Source organism: Hippocampus zosterae, chromosome 2 (assembly GCF_025434085.1).
Source record: "Hippocampus zosterae strain Florida chromosome 2, ASM2543408v3, whole genome shotgun sequence".
NCBI lineage: Eukaryota > Metazoa > Chordata > Actinopteri > Syngnathiformes > Syngnathidae > Hippocampus > Hippocampus zosterae.
Window position 1 is genome coordinate 40,056,505 of NC_067452.1, and position 12,553 is coordinate 40,069,057.

Here is a 12,553-nt window from a genome sequence, read left to right on the forward strand (position 1 = left end):
ATCGGATATGGTCGGCCGTCGGACGTCAGGCCTTTATTGCCGCTTGTGCTTTTGCAGCTGTGTAAAGCGGGTCTGAAGACCCTGCAGGATCTCGGTCCAGAGATGCGTCTGGCCCTCAATGAAGACCTGGAGGAGGAAGAGGAGGAGGAGGACGAGGAGGAAGAGGAAGAGGAGGAGGAGGACGAGGCCTTGAGGGACGAGGAAGAGGCGGGACGGCGCAAAGACCGGCGAGGATCCGTCAGTCCGGGCGGGGTCGCGGTCGACGGCGGCGTGGCCAACGGCGGTCTGATCCATCGGGTCGGTTCTCTGGGCAAAATGTCAAACGGCGGCGATCGGGACGCTCGGGCGTCGCGGCGAGACGATCCGAGGTCGTCCGTCGATCGTCGTCGCCGCCGGCCCTCCGTCGGCAACGGCCTCCTGGACCGCGCCCACAAGAGGCCGTCGCATTACAAACACGGGCGGTAAGCGACGGCCGATCGCTGTGCAAAACCCGCAAAGGATTAAGATCATCTATCGATCGGGGACGTTCGATGACAATCATGAAATGGAGGCGGAAGCTGGGCTGTGCTTTTATTTGGATAGGAGGGACTTGAGGGACAGACACTGCAGGAACGGAGACATGGACCTGTCCAGAGAGTCACCTTACTACACGAGAGAAGACGACGCAGACAGCATCACTTCCGCCGAGAGGTACGATGGCAAGATGGCCGCCGTGGCGCTTTGACAACGCGTCCGTGCCTTTCTAGGTATTACCCTGACGATTGTCTGCACCGCGATGGCCACGCCCCCTACCGTCACTACGCTAACGGCTACAGCGAGGGCAGGAGGACCACACGCAGGCGTCTTCTCCCGGCCACGCCCACAGGTGAGACGCGTCGTCGTCGTTGTCGTCGAAGAAGATGAGCTGACGGCAGAACCGGCCGACAGGTCGAAAGCCGTCGTTCAACATTCAGTGTCTGAGACGTCAGGGCAGCGGTGACGACTTGCCCGTGCCGGGCACCTACCACCCCAATTCTCCTCCGCGCCGCGGCCGCACTCAGGTAAGCGCAAATGAAAACATGCGCCAATGCACTCTGACACACAGAGTCCCATTGACCCCCCCCCCCCCCCCCCCTCCCGCAGACATACAACAGTTACGACTGTCCCCCGGCGGCCTCGGCGTCCTGGGCCAATCCGTGTCCTCGCCGCGGGCGCCTCTTGTACGCTCCTCTCATCCTGGTGGAGGAGGAGGGCCGGGAGGACCGGCCGACAGGAGCCGGAAGAGGTGAGCCGCGTTCGCTCGGCCCCCGCGCCGATAAACCGACGGTCGCCGGGCCGCTCATGGGATGTGGCGATTTTCCCACCCGCAGGCGTTAGCGTGACGGGAGCGGCGGCGAGTCCCGTCTGGTACGGCAGCCCCGGAGGTGAGCCGAGACCCCGGAACCAAAATGAGACCCCCCCCCCCTTCCCCCTGTCGACATTTGACACGTCCCTTATGTTCCGCAGCCCCGCCTCCTTACAGAGCGTACACCACCCTCAGAGTTCCTTCTCAGCTCGGCGCGCCGTTCGGCGAGAAACGAGGCTCGGCCGACAGCCTGGTGGAGGCGGTGAGACCAAAGACCATCAGACGGGACCGCTCGATAAAAGCCCATCGGACAGAAAACGGACGGGACTGATCGGGAGGAGTCCATCGGGCTCGACAAATTGAAAATGGTCGATCAGGCATGACTAATCGAAAGACGTCCGTCAGACATGACGTGGTCGATTGGCCATGATGAATTTCAAGAAAACATCGGTCCTTTGAAAAAAAGTCGCACAGACATGGCGATCAAAATCAGGAGATTAGCCATTACTAATCGCAAAAAGGTCGACGAGACTAGACGAATTGAAGGAAGTCCATCAGACATGACTAATCGGCGCTTGTATGGATGTCATGAAGTTCCGTTAAATTGAGCGGGCGCGACGAATCGTAAGAAATCCGACAAATGACTCGTGAAAAAAAGTGAGTTGAGCATGGCAGAGTTGCACCGACATAGTCATCAAAATCAGATTGAGATTAGATTGAAAAAGCTGATCAGACATGACTAATCGAAGGTATTTCATCAGATATGACTACATTAAAAAAAAAAAGTTAGTCAGGCATGACTAATCTGAGGACGTTTATCAGGCGTGACTAATTGAAAGAAGTTGATCACACGTGACTATAGAGCAGAGGTGGGCAAACTACGGCCCGCGGGCCAAATCCGGCCCGTTGGTCTTTTTAATACGGCCCGCCGAAGGTTGGTACACAATTAAGGTTCCATGTCAACGACTGCAAAAATTTAATTTGGACTTGTAATGACAGGCCTTTCACCGCCAGGTGGCGCATTGACTTGAAGTTGCAGAGCATAGGGAGGAAGGGGGAGACGATACGGAAGCCCGCAGTAGCGCCAAGTCAAGCAAAGTCTGAAAAACGTGCCAAAAAATGCCAAATAGTGCTTTTTAAATCAAGAAATCCAATTCATACGATGTGGAATTGAGTTCACCCTTTTGATCCGGCCCTCCATCATATTTTCTGGTTCTCATGTGGCCCTCTGCAAAAAATAATTAATTGCCCACCCCTGCTATCGAGGATGGACAGATATGGCTTTCCAAATTCCAAAACATCAGCAGAGATGCATTGAAGAACAAGTTAACGGGGCGCTTCTAACTGAAGGAAGTCCATCAGACATGACTGATCGAAAACTAATTAATCCAACATGAGTAATCTGTGGAAGTTATACCGTCATGCCAATGGAAATGCATTGACCAGACATGACTAATCAAAGGAAGTCCGTCAGACATGTCTAATCTGTGGAACTTGTATAGACATGCCTATCAAGATAGGTTGATCGGGGATAACTAATCAATCGAAATGCATTGACCAGACATGACTAATTGAAAGAAGTGGGTCATACCTGAAGTGGCTTGGGGATGTCAGAAGTCCTGATGATTTTCTTGTTTTTTTTCCCTTTTTTTTATTCCTTGACAGGTTCTCATCTCCGAAGGTCTCGGCCTTTACGCGCGGGATCCCAAATTCGTGGCGTTTGCAAAGCGGGAGATTGCCGACGCATGTCACATGACCGTGGACGAGATGGAATCGGCCGCCAGCGATCTGCTGGGGTCCGCCAGCCGCGACTTCCTCCACGCCTCGTCCGCAGATCCCGCCGCGCTCTACAGCGACGAGGAGCCGATCAGGACCGGCCGAGAGGAGGAAGAGCTGGCCGACGAGATGGGCTGCGTGACGTCATTTTGATGGGACGGATGCTCGCGGCCGATCGGGAGACCGCTGAGGTGGGCGGTCTTGAGAAGCTCTGCGGGAATTAGAACCCGATTCAGGGAACTGACGGAGGAGCTCACGTACGTGGCTGCGGGTCGCGTATCACGCTCGACGTTCTCAAGCGGGCGACGACGACGAACCTCCGAGTGTTTACAAACAACAACTGCTGAAGAAAAACTTACAGTTGGCTGTTGGGTGCTATCTGTTTAGCAATTTCCAGCCGGCTGCATAGCATGCTCGCTGCGCAGATATAAAAACTGGACTCATTTCTGCTGCTTTTGATAGTTTGGACATTTTAAAGTCTCCCAGCAAACACTCCACTCTTATATGTTTTTAGTTTCACCTAGCTTAGCGCAAGCATTATTGTCTGTCATGGACATCGCAATGCCATCAGATGCGGATTAGGTGTGCTAACTGTTAGCTATCAGCTAACGCGTGTTAAAGGATTCACTTGGAGAGTATAATGCAAAAAAACGCCCCCCCCAAACCCTTTACTTTTTCATGCACGCCTCGTTGCTATCACTATCTGTGCCGTGTCTGATGGATAGGATACTTCTTTGACTAGTTCAAGAAACTTGTACAGACATCAACAATCGAAATAAGATGGTCAGACATGATGAATCAAAACAAGCTGGTCAATCATGAAAAATAGAAACAAGTTGGTTGTGCATGACCAATTGGGATAAAAATGAGCCAGACATGACCAATTGAAATAGACACGATTAACTCAACATGATGACGCTCTTCAGAGATGACTAAAAGAAGTAAGTTGATCAGGCATGACTAATGGAAAAATGACTCAATCCATCACGACTCATCGAAAGAAGTCACTCAGACAAGACGAAATGCAAAATTGTATTTTGACTTGGCTCATCAAAATGACTTGATCAGGCATGAGTCACATAAAAAGAAGACAATCAGGCAGGGCTAATCAAAATAAATCCATCAAACTTGACAAAATGACGGAAAAAAAAAAGGTTATCCGGAAATGACTAACCAAAGGAAGTTGATCAGACATAGCTAATTGAAAGGTGATCAGATGTGAGTAATCGAAGGGTCAAGACTACTTGTGGAACCAATTAGCACTCCTACTTTTAGAGTACATGCCAACCAAATCAAATTTTTTGTACATTTTTCTAGCTAGCTGGACGAGCGACTTCTCATTCGCATGTCGTCACATGCGGAAGCTCTTGTCGCCTATCCGGCGCCCCCGTCACGATGCTCTTGCGGGTTTGTGACTTTTATACTGTATCAGTTCTGGATGTACGGGAAGGTGAATTTTCATTTTTGATCAATTTTTTTGTTGTCAAGGTGTTTATTTTTATTTTTTTGTATTGATGCTGAACATCAGCATCTCTCTTGTCTTCTTGTGTTCTTCCTGACCATCGACCGAAGGGCTCACTCACGGGTTTCCCTCCAAATTTCAGTCGCGTGACGAAGCAACCAACCGTGCGTACCTCAAATAAATAAAAAAAGAAAACAAATGTGTGTTTGATCACTCAAGACTTCATACAACACACACACACACACACACACTTATTTTTTTCATTTTTTTTTCAGGAAAATGTATTTGAAATATTTTTAAAATCATTTCTGTGGAGGTTTAGTTGTGTTATTCATGAGAAACAAACAATTTAAAAGCTTGTTTCACTATCAGGATAAATAAAGAAGATCTCAGAAGTATAACCCCCCCCCCCCCAAAAAAAGCATGACTTCCTTTTACCAACGTCAGTTTGCTAGGGTAGACGTTTACCAAGAAGAGAGAACTACGCTGCCCCCTATCGACCATATGCACAAAGTGCATCCCACATGTGGACCAGTCACACCATCGCATAACCTGCCGAAATTCCCAGCATGTCAGACGTATGTTCTTTTTGCGTGCAATTCCAACCCCCCCCCCCCCCCCCCGGAAAGATTGACGAGCAAAGAAGAGGAAAGATCATTTATTTGATTGATTTCTATCCATTTGGGCTCTTCAGAAGCAAAGTTGACACAGTAATCATACGACGTTTTTCCATGACCAGGGGCTGATCATGTCAAAGTCAAAATGTAAGCAGAGCTGCCGTGTTAAAGCAGTTTTGTACGAGCAGCATTTTTATTTCCAACGTGTTTTTCATGAAAACAACAACAAAAATGATCAAAAGGTCCGTTTTCCCCAAAATGTTGGCGCCAAAATGCTCCGACAGTGCTGGAACGCTTCATGCATTTATTAGATGAAGTATGAACATATAAATAATAACAAAATAAGATGAGCGCACAGGAAATACGTCAGCCCCCCCCCCAGCCCACCCCCTGTCTCCTCCTTCTCTCATTCCAATAACATCCTGCCCCTCCTGGTCCATCTGGTGTGGCGCTCTTACACATCCAGCATCATGGACGTCGTCAATCAGGTAAACACACAAAACCAAACCAAACCCAACAACAACTAACCCTTTTCAGCCCACTCCTCGGCCCCCCCGCGGTACTACATGATGGATTTTATTGGGACATCTTTGCACGTTGGCGCTCGACGTCCGCCGCGCGTTTTTGCGCGTGCATGATCAAGCCTGCTCTGCGCGTTCACGAACGTGCGCGTCTAGGTGCCCGACACATGACGTGACGTCATCCGGTCTTTCGTGTATGTGTGCATGAAGAAATGTGTAAAATGGCAGTGCGGGTGCGCGGGGGCGTAGCAGAGGACGATGAAGCCGATGAAAAAGCATCCACTCCTATCACGTGACCTCGCCATGACGCCACAACGTCGTGTCCTGAAATTAACGGCTAGGAGAAGGGTGGCCGCTAGAGGGGGCTGATTCCTGTCAGCCGCTTGACTGCCAGGTCCGAATAATACTTGGGTTATTTTGATCATGAAGAAAGATGATCAGCACTGCCTCTGTCTTAAAACTCACTTCAACATAGTTCTTGGGCACTAAGTTATCATAAGACGGTGCCACACTTGTATGGTTAGCAAGTTTTCAGGGACTAACAAAGGATTGATGTCTCCCCCCAGTTGGTGGCCCAGGGTCAGTTCAGGGTGCTGAAGGTTCCCCTGGGTTTTATCAAGATCCTACAGTGGGTCAGTGAACACCCAACAAAGAGGTTTGCTGTATGAGATGAGCACACGCTTTGTAACAATGGAGCTTTTATTCCCCAGTTCTTCTCCATCTTGGCCTTCTCCACATGCGGAAGCTACTCAGGAATGCTGCGCGTGGCCGTGGAGTGCAAGAACCGCACGGAAAGCGACTTAAGCATCGAGGTGGAGTTCGAATATCCTTTCAGGTCAGGAACTGGACATTTGAGTCCATGTGAAGCTATGATAACACCTGGCTGCGAGGGGAAATCCAGTCAAAAATTGGACTTGCAATATGTTCGACGTGCCCACACTCGTCTAAACGCGGCATTCTGATGAATACCGTGTTGGTGGAATGTGAATTAAGCGGCAAAAATACATCTCGTTTTATCCGTCTCCGGAGACGGCCATTTTGCGACTTGCTCTCGACTGAAAATGACATCACAGTGGCTCCGGGCAATGAGCAGTCACAGCTCACCGGTTTTCTGAATTTGCTCAGCAAAGATGCATCAGAAAGTGAAACACAGGCTTGAGGTTTCATTTAAAGTGTTTGAAATGCCCCCAACCCCCACCCAAGCCATTACGCCGTTAGGATTATTGGGGAAAAAAAATAGATACAAATATGAATCAAGGTGTGTCGTAATAATAAGACGTAACAGTTGTAAAATATCAAACTGCTTTTCATACACACACTGACTTTTTTGGGGGGGGGGGGGGTGCCGGGGGGGGGGAATCCTGACATTCCTAAACTGAGCTCTGAGAGACAGAATGTTGTTTTTAAGACGAGTGGGGCCGCATATTCGTGTAAAAATGCTTGAGTTGACTTCCTCTTTCACCTTAATGCTAAGGCTAAGTGCTAACTTAGCTAACAGTGCTAACAATAATGGTAATATGAATCTTACATTCCCTCTTACGCTAGTGCTAAAATTAAGGCCATCACCCTTGGTCACTTTTGTGCTCATATCAGTGCTGACAGTATTGCAAATATCAGTGCTAATATTAGCGCTAATAGAAGTGCTAGTGAGCGACAGAATCGGTGCTATAGTTAATGCTACTAGTGATAATGTTAATGCTTATTGGTGCCCAACTAATTAACTCATTCACTGCCAAAGACGTTTTTAAACGTCTTTTCAGACTGGGTCCAGAATTGAATGAGTTAACTGAATGAGTTAACTGAATGAGTTAACTATGTGACAACATTGACAAATACTACTGCTAACACGAGTGCATTTGGAATGTTTGTGTGCGCGTCAGATTGCATCACGTGTATTTCGACGCCCCCACCTGCAAGGGTGGCAACCCGGAGCGTCTCTTCCTGGTCGGCGACTATTCCTCCTCGGCGGAATTCTTTGTCACCGTCGGCGTCTTCTCCTTCTTGTACGCCACGGCAGCACTCGGCGTCTATGTCTTCCTCTTCGACAAGTACAAGGAGAACAACAAGGGCCCCCTGGTGGTGAGTGTATCTTCATGTTACCGACCGTAGGTTACAGTCAGCTTTAGACGCTCATATTTGTCCTCATAATGTGAACACTCATTATAGCTCGAATGCTAATATTAATGCTAATAGTAGCGATAACGATAATGCTCATGTCACCGGCTGATTTTATTGCCCATATAAGCGCTAATGTTAACGCTAATAATAGTGCTAATACAGAGGATTCAGTCCGAGTAGTCGAAATTGCGCCAGGGATGAAGTTCTTGGCTGGTCTGGAAATGTTTTGAACACGAAAGCGGGCGATGTAATGTGATGTGACTGACGTGTGCTTGTACGTTGTACGTTTTCGCGCTGCCTTTCAGGACCTTGGTGTGAGCGCCGTGTTTGCCTTCATGTGGCTGGTGAGCTCAGCAGCATGGGCCAAGGGTTTGTCGGACGTCAAGGTGGCCACGGACCCAGACCAGGTCATCACTATGATTGACGCCTGCGACGCCGAAGAGAACCGATGCCGCGAAGTCCACGACCCCGTCATGTCCGGACTCAACACGTCTGTGGTGCGGCAATGACAGCTGTTAATGATAGCTAACAGCCACTCATGAGAGCTCACAACGACACGAGTTAACCTGTAATGACCACTTGCGACCTCGAACAACCGCAGTGACCGCCAACAACTGCAAACTATAGCTAGTGACTGCAAACAGCAGGTAATGACCGCTAAAAGCTGCTAGCACCTGCAGATGACGGCTAACCATTTAATAGTGGCGACTATCAACTACTAACGATGGTTCTTGACTGCGAAAAACTTCAAACTCTAGCCACCAACAACTAGCAACTGCTAATGAGTACTGAGAGGCTGATAGTACGGCTGCTAACCACCAGGAAAACCCCCTAATGTAACAACGGCAAACGCTAGCTAACAACCTATAACGGCAGCTAACGACTGCCATTGTCGGCTGGTGGTCGCTAACGGCAGCTCACAGCTTCTGACGAGTGCTCACGACCGCTAATGACTGCTAGTTACCGATAGCAATTGCTACCTATCAAAATCATAAGTCACCGGTACCGTTAATAATTTAACATAAGCTTACACTACCAATAGTGAACGACCGCTAGCGACGTCACAGGTAACTGCTAATGAAGTGCCGCCCTCATTTGTATGCAGGCATTCGGCTTCATCAACGTGGTCCTATGGGTGGGAAACCTGTGGTTCGTTTTCAAGGAGACGGGCATCATCGCCCCCTTCATGCGAGCTCCACCCGCTCAGGAGAAACCCCCCAGCGCCATGACCGCGCCAGGAGCCTATGAGCAAGATCCCTACGCCAGCAACCAGGGGGGCTACCAGCCCGATTACAACCAGCAGGGTTACAGCCAGGTGAGCGACGCACAACCTTCTGTAGAACATCTAGACGCAATTCTGGAACCTTCTCGCTGGCCACATTCATTCCGTTGTAGTCGGCTATGAAACTCCTGTGACCACGACTAGAACCTTCTTTAGAACACTTGACACATAGAACCTCCAGAACATTCTGAATAGCCACAATCGCGGCCTTGTGGCGGACGACCAGAACTTCCTTGGTCTGACCTTCTGTAGAACATAAGATTGGTTAGCATGTTAGCATGTTCATGTTTGCAGGACGCAGAGCAGGGGGCACCCACCTCGTTCTCCAATCAGATGTGAACCGACAGGAACTTGGTGAGTCATTCGGGAAGTTATACGAAATTGTGATGACCTTCGGGATTGTTTTTAACTTTTGTGAATAGATACGAATTAATCACGTAAGGCCGAGATTTTACCGTACCGCTGAATCATAAAAGTGGGACTCGCTAGTCAGTCATTGCACGAGCGAGTGTCCGTTCGCAATGATCACACATCCTTGTTGCGTTCTCCCTTCACAGGAAGAATCGGAAGCGAGTGCCTGCTTGCAGCCATCCCTTGATGCAACACACACGGGGATGGGGAGTAACCGGGCGTTTGATTATTCACGTTAATCAATTCGACATCCTGTCGAGAAATAAATAAATAAAAAAGGTCCAACAAACTAACAAAGATCAAACAAATGAAAAGAAAGAAATAAACACATCAATAAATAAAGTATACGTATAAATGCACATATATCTGTTGCAAGAAAGTAATCCGAGCCCTTTGGAATGATTCCTGCATAAATCGGACATAATCTAATAAAATGTCTGACGATCCAGCTCATTCCAAAGGGTTCAAATCCTTTTTCATATACTGCACAGTGTCTGCTACCAAAAATAGAATTTTTTTTTTTAGACAAGGATATGGCCTGACTACATGAAGCGCCTCCCCCGACTTCATTCAACGTGCCACAAATTGGTTCCTAAACAATATTTTAAAATCACAAATGGCTTTGGCTTGTGCACAATAGAGATAGAATAAAGGACCATAGGTTCTTAAAGACAGGGCAAATTCACAAATATTGAAAAGTGAACACCCGAGGGTTGACACTATATGCATATGTATTAGCTATAACTTCATCCCTTCCACGTATTTTTGTTTCCTTTTGTTGATCTGCATTGTTCATTATTCACACACCTAAACCAGAGCACAACTGGTTTCAAACCTAAAAACAAGCGAGCGTCTTAAATCAAATCAGGAACCAAGATGGCTTCCGTGTAGAAGTTTTTAGTGACTCAGCAGAAACGACAACAACAAAAAAAACGTTATTAGGATGCGAGCTTAAATGGATAGTTTATCTTCTTGGCTGCTAACAAGCTAGCCTCTTTGCCAAAAAAAAAACCCAAAACAAAAACATAAAGTTCCTACAGTGGGTCAATCCATCCATCTTGTTCTGCTGATGTTGAATTTTGTCCCTTCAGCCAATCGGCAGCCATCCTTGTGGATGTTTGTGTTGTACAGTAACTGATGACGTGTGTGTGTGTGTGTGTGTGTGTGTGTGCGTATGTGTGTGTGTTGTGTTTCTCTCCTTTACACTTTTCTTTGTCGGTACTCCAGATTTAGAAGACTAAAAGCACAGATGCCTCAATGAGTTGGTTAGCCCGTTGCAGTGTTGGGTCGTTGCGTCTGCCATATTGGATGTGGCAGAGCTGCTGCACAAACATATTAAAGTAAATGCAAAAGTATAAATATGAAAGTGAATGGGCTGAACTTGCGAAATCCACAACATACCAAGTACACCACAACACAAACGCCTCTCTTTTGAGACAAAGATGTTTGGGCAACAGATACGCACCTAAAAAAATAACATCTATCATTTTTAATCTGATTATTGTACTGCAATTGATTGCTCTTGCTGCATACGTAACAAAAATTGGTGCCAGTTGTAGTTCTAGTCCAATGAGAAGGACTTCCTACCATTAGAAAGTTACAATCTTTTGGGGGAAGCTCATCTGAAGGGAAAGTACTGAGAGACGATTCTATTTCCCAGAGGGTTCCATTCTTGAAAGAAGGTTCCCAAGTGAAGGCAGTAGTTTCCAGGGAAGGTTCTGTTCCCCACCTAAGGTTTTACTCCTGAGGGCAGATAGTCGTCTCCAGTCAAGGTTCAAGTTCCAACTCTTGTCTCAACTGAAGGCTGGAGTCTAGAGACAAGGTCTGACTCTTCAGGGAAGGCACTTGTCCTAAGGTAGACCCCTTGTGATGACCCATTCCTCCACTTTTCCACATTCAATATGGCGGCAATTCAACTCAATACGCTCAATACAGTATTTCTAGATGTCTTTTGATGACGGCAATGGCGATGATGACGTACGTACTGTGTCGTTTGTTGCGATGCCGCTCCCCCCACCCCTGCTGTGTTTATCCGCCGTAATGATTCAATAAACAACAAAACAAAGCAACTGTGTGGCGTGCTTGTGACCAAACGCAGAAATAAAAAGTACATTTGATTGTGTTCCCAACTTGTGTCGCCATCTAGCACATTTGACACGGCCTTGACCGTGGTGATGTGCAGTCAGGGGAGGCGGGTGAGGACGTGCCTCCCCTGTCATCATGACAGGCAAAAAACACCTCTATTAATATTTGTCCTGTGGACTATGATTTTCTCAACTCATTATTTTGGTGCGTTTCTTCATGTATTTCATGAAGGGTTAGGAATTCATTAGGGTTCATGAACCCTAACCCCTAACCCTAACCCCTAGCCCCTGACCCTAAGCCTAACCCTAACCCCCTAACCCCTAACCCTAACCCTTCGCCCCTGACCCTAACCCTAACCCCTAACCCTTACCCTTACCCTTACCCTTACCCTAACCCTTACCCTTACCCTAACCACTAACCCCTAACCCTAACCCCTAAACCCTAACCCTAATCCCTATGATTTTCTCAACTCAACTCATTATTTTGGTGCGTTTCTTCATGTATTTCATGAAGGGTTAGGAATTCATTAGGGTTCATGAACCCTAACCCCTAACCCTAACCCCTAAACCTAACCCCTAGCCCCTGACCCTAACCCTAACCCTAACCCTAACCCCTAACCCTAAACCCTAACCCTAATCCCTATGATTTTCTCAACTCATTATTTTGGTGCGTTTCTTCATGTATTTCATGAAGGGTTAGGAATTCATTAGGGTTCATGAACCCTAACCCTAACCCCTAAACCTAACCCCTAGCCCCTGGCCCTAACCCTAACCCCTAACCCCTAACCCTAAACCCTAACCCTAATCCCTATGATTTTCTCAACTCAACTCATTATTTTGGTGCGTTTCTTCATGTATTTCATGAAGGGTTAGGAATTCATTAGGGTTCATGAACCCTAACCCCTAACCCTAACCCCTAAACCTAACCCCTAGCCCCTGACCCTAACCCTAACCCTAA

At 47.7% G+C, this 12,553-nt stretch overlaps 2 protein-coding genes across 3 annotated transcripts in view; both read left to right on the top strand.

Moving 5' to 3' along the window:
- The window catches only part of cacna1fb (calcium channel, voltage-dependent, L type, alpha 1F subunit), a 30,414-nt gene extending 25,653 nt beyond the window's left edge, over nucleotides 1–4,761 (top strand). For both annotated transcript variants that reach the window (XM_052058326.1, XM_052058327.1), the window contains 8 exons: nucleotides 58–461; nucleotides 583–690; nucleotides 747–865; nucleotides 928–1,040; nucleotides 1,123–1,264; nucleotides 1,350–1,403; nucleotides 1,486–1,586; nucleotides 2,990–4,761. In XM_052058326.1, the coding sequence (XP_051914286.1) occupies nucleotides 58–461; nucleotides 583–690; nucleotides 747–865; nucleotides 928–1,040; nucleotides 1,123–1,264; nucleotides 1,350–1,403; nucleotides 1,486–1,586; nucleotides 2,990–3,253 (1,305 nt within the window). In that variant the 3' untranslated portion in view covers nucleotides 3,254–4,761. The remainder of the gene's footprint in view (nucleotides 1–57; nucleotides 462–582; nucleotides 691–746; nucleotides 866–927; nucleotides 1,041–1,122; nucleotides 1,265–1,349; nucleotides 1,404–1,485; nucleotides 1,587–2,989) is intronic.
- An 816-nt stretch (nucleotides 4,762–5,577) lies between these two features.
- Nucleotides 5,578–11,576, top strand: LOC127596158 (synaptophysin-like). The gene is made up of 8 exons (XM_052058347.1): nucleotides 5,578–5,667; nucleotides 6,267–6,332; nucleotides 6,411–6,535; nucleotides 7,581–7,779; nucleotides 8,124–8,315; nucleotides 8,924–9,133; nucleotides 9,395–9,454; nucleotides 9,658–11,576. Exons 1-7 carry the CDS (start codon nucleotides 5,650–5,652, stop codon nucleotides 9,437–9,439), a joined length of 855 nt encoding a protein of 284 aa, XP_051914307.1. The 5' UTR covers nucleotides 5,578–5,649; the 3' UTR covers nucleotides 9,440–9,454; nucleotides 9,658–11,576.
- The last annotated feature ends 977 nt before the right edge of the window (nucleotides 11,577–12,553 follow it).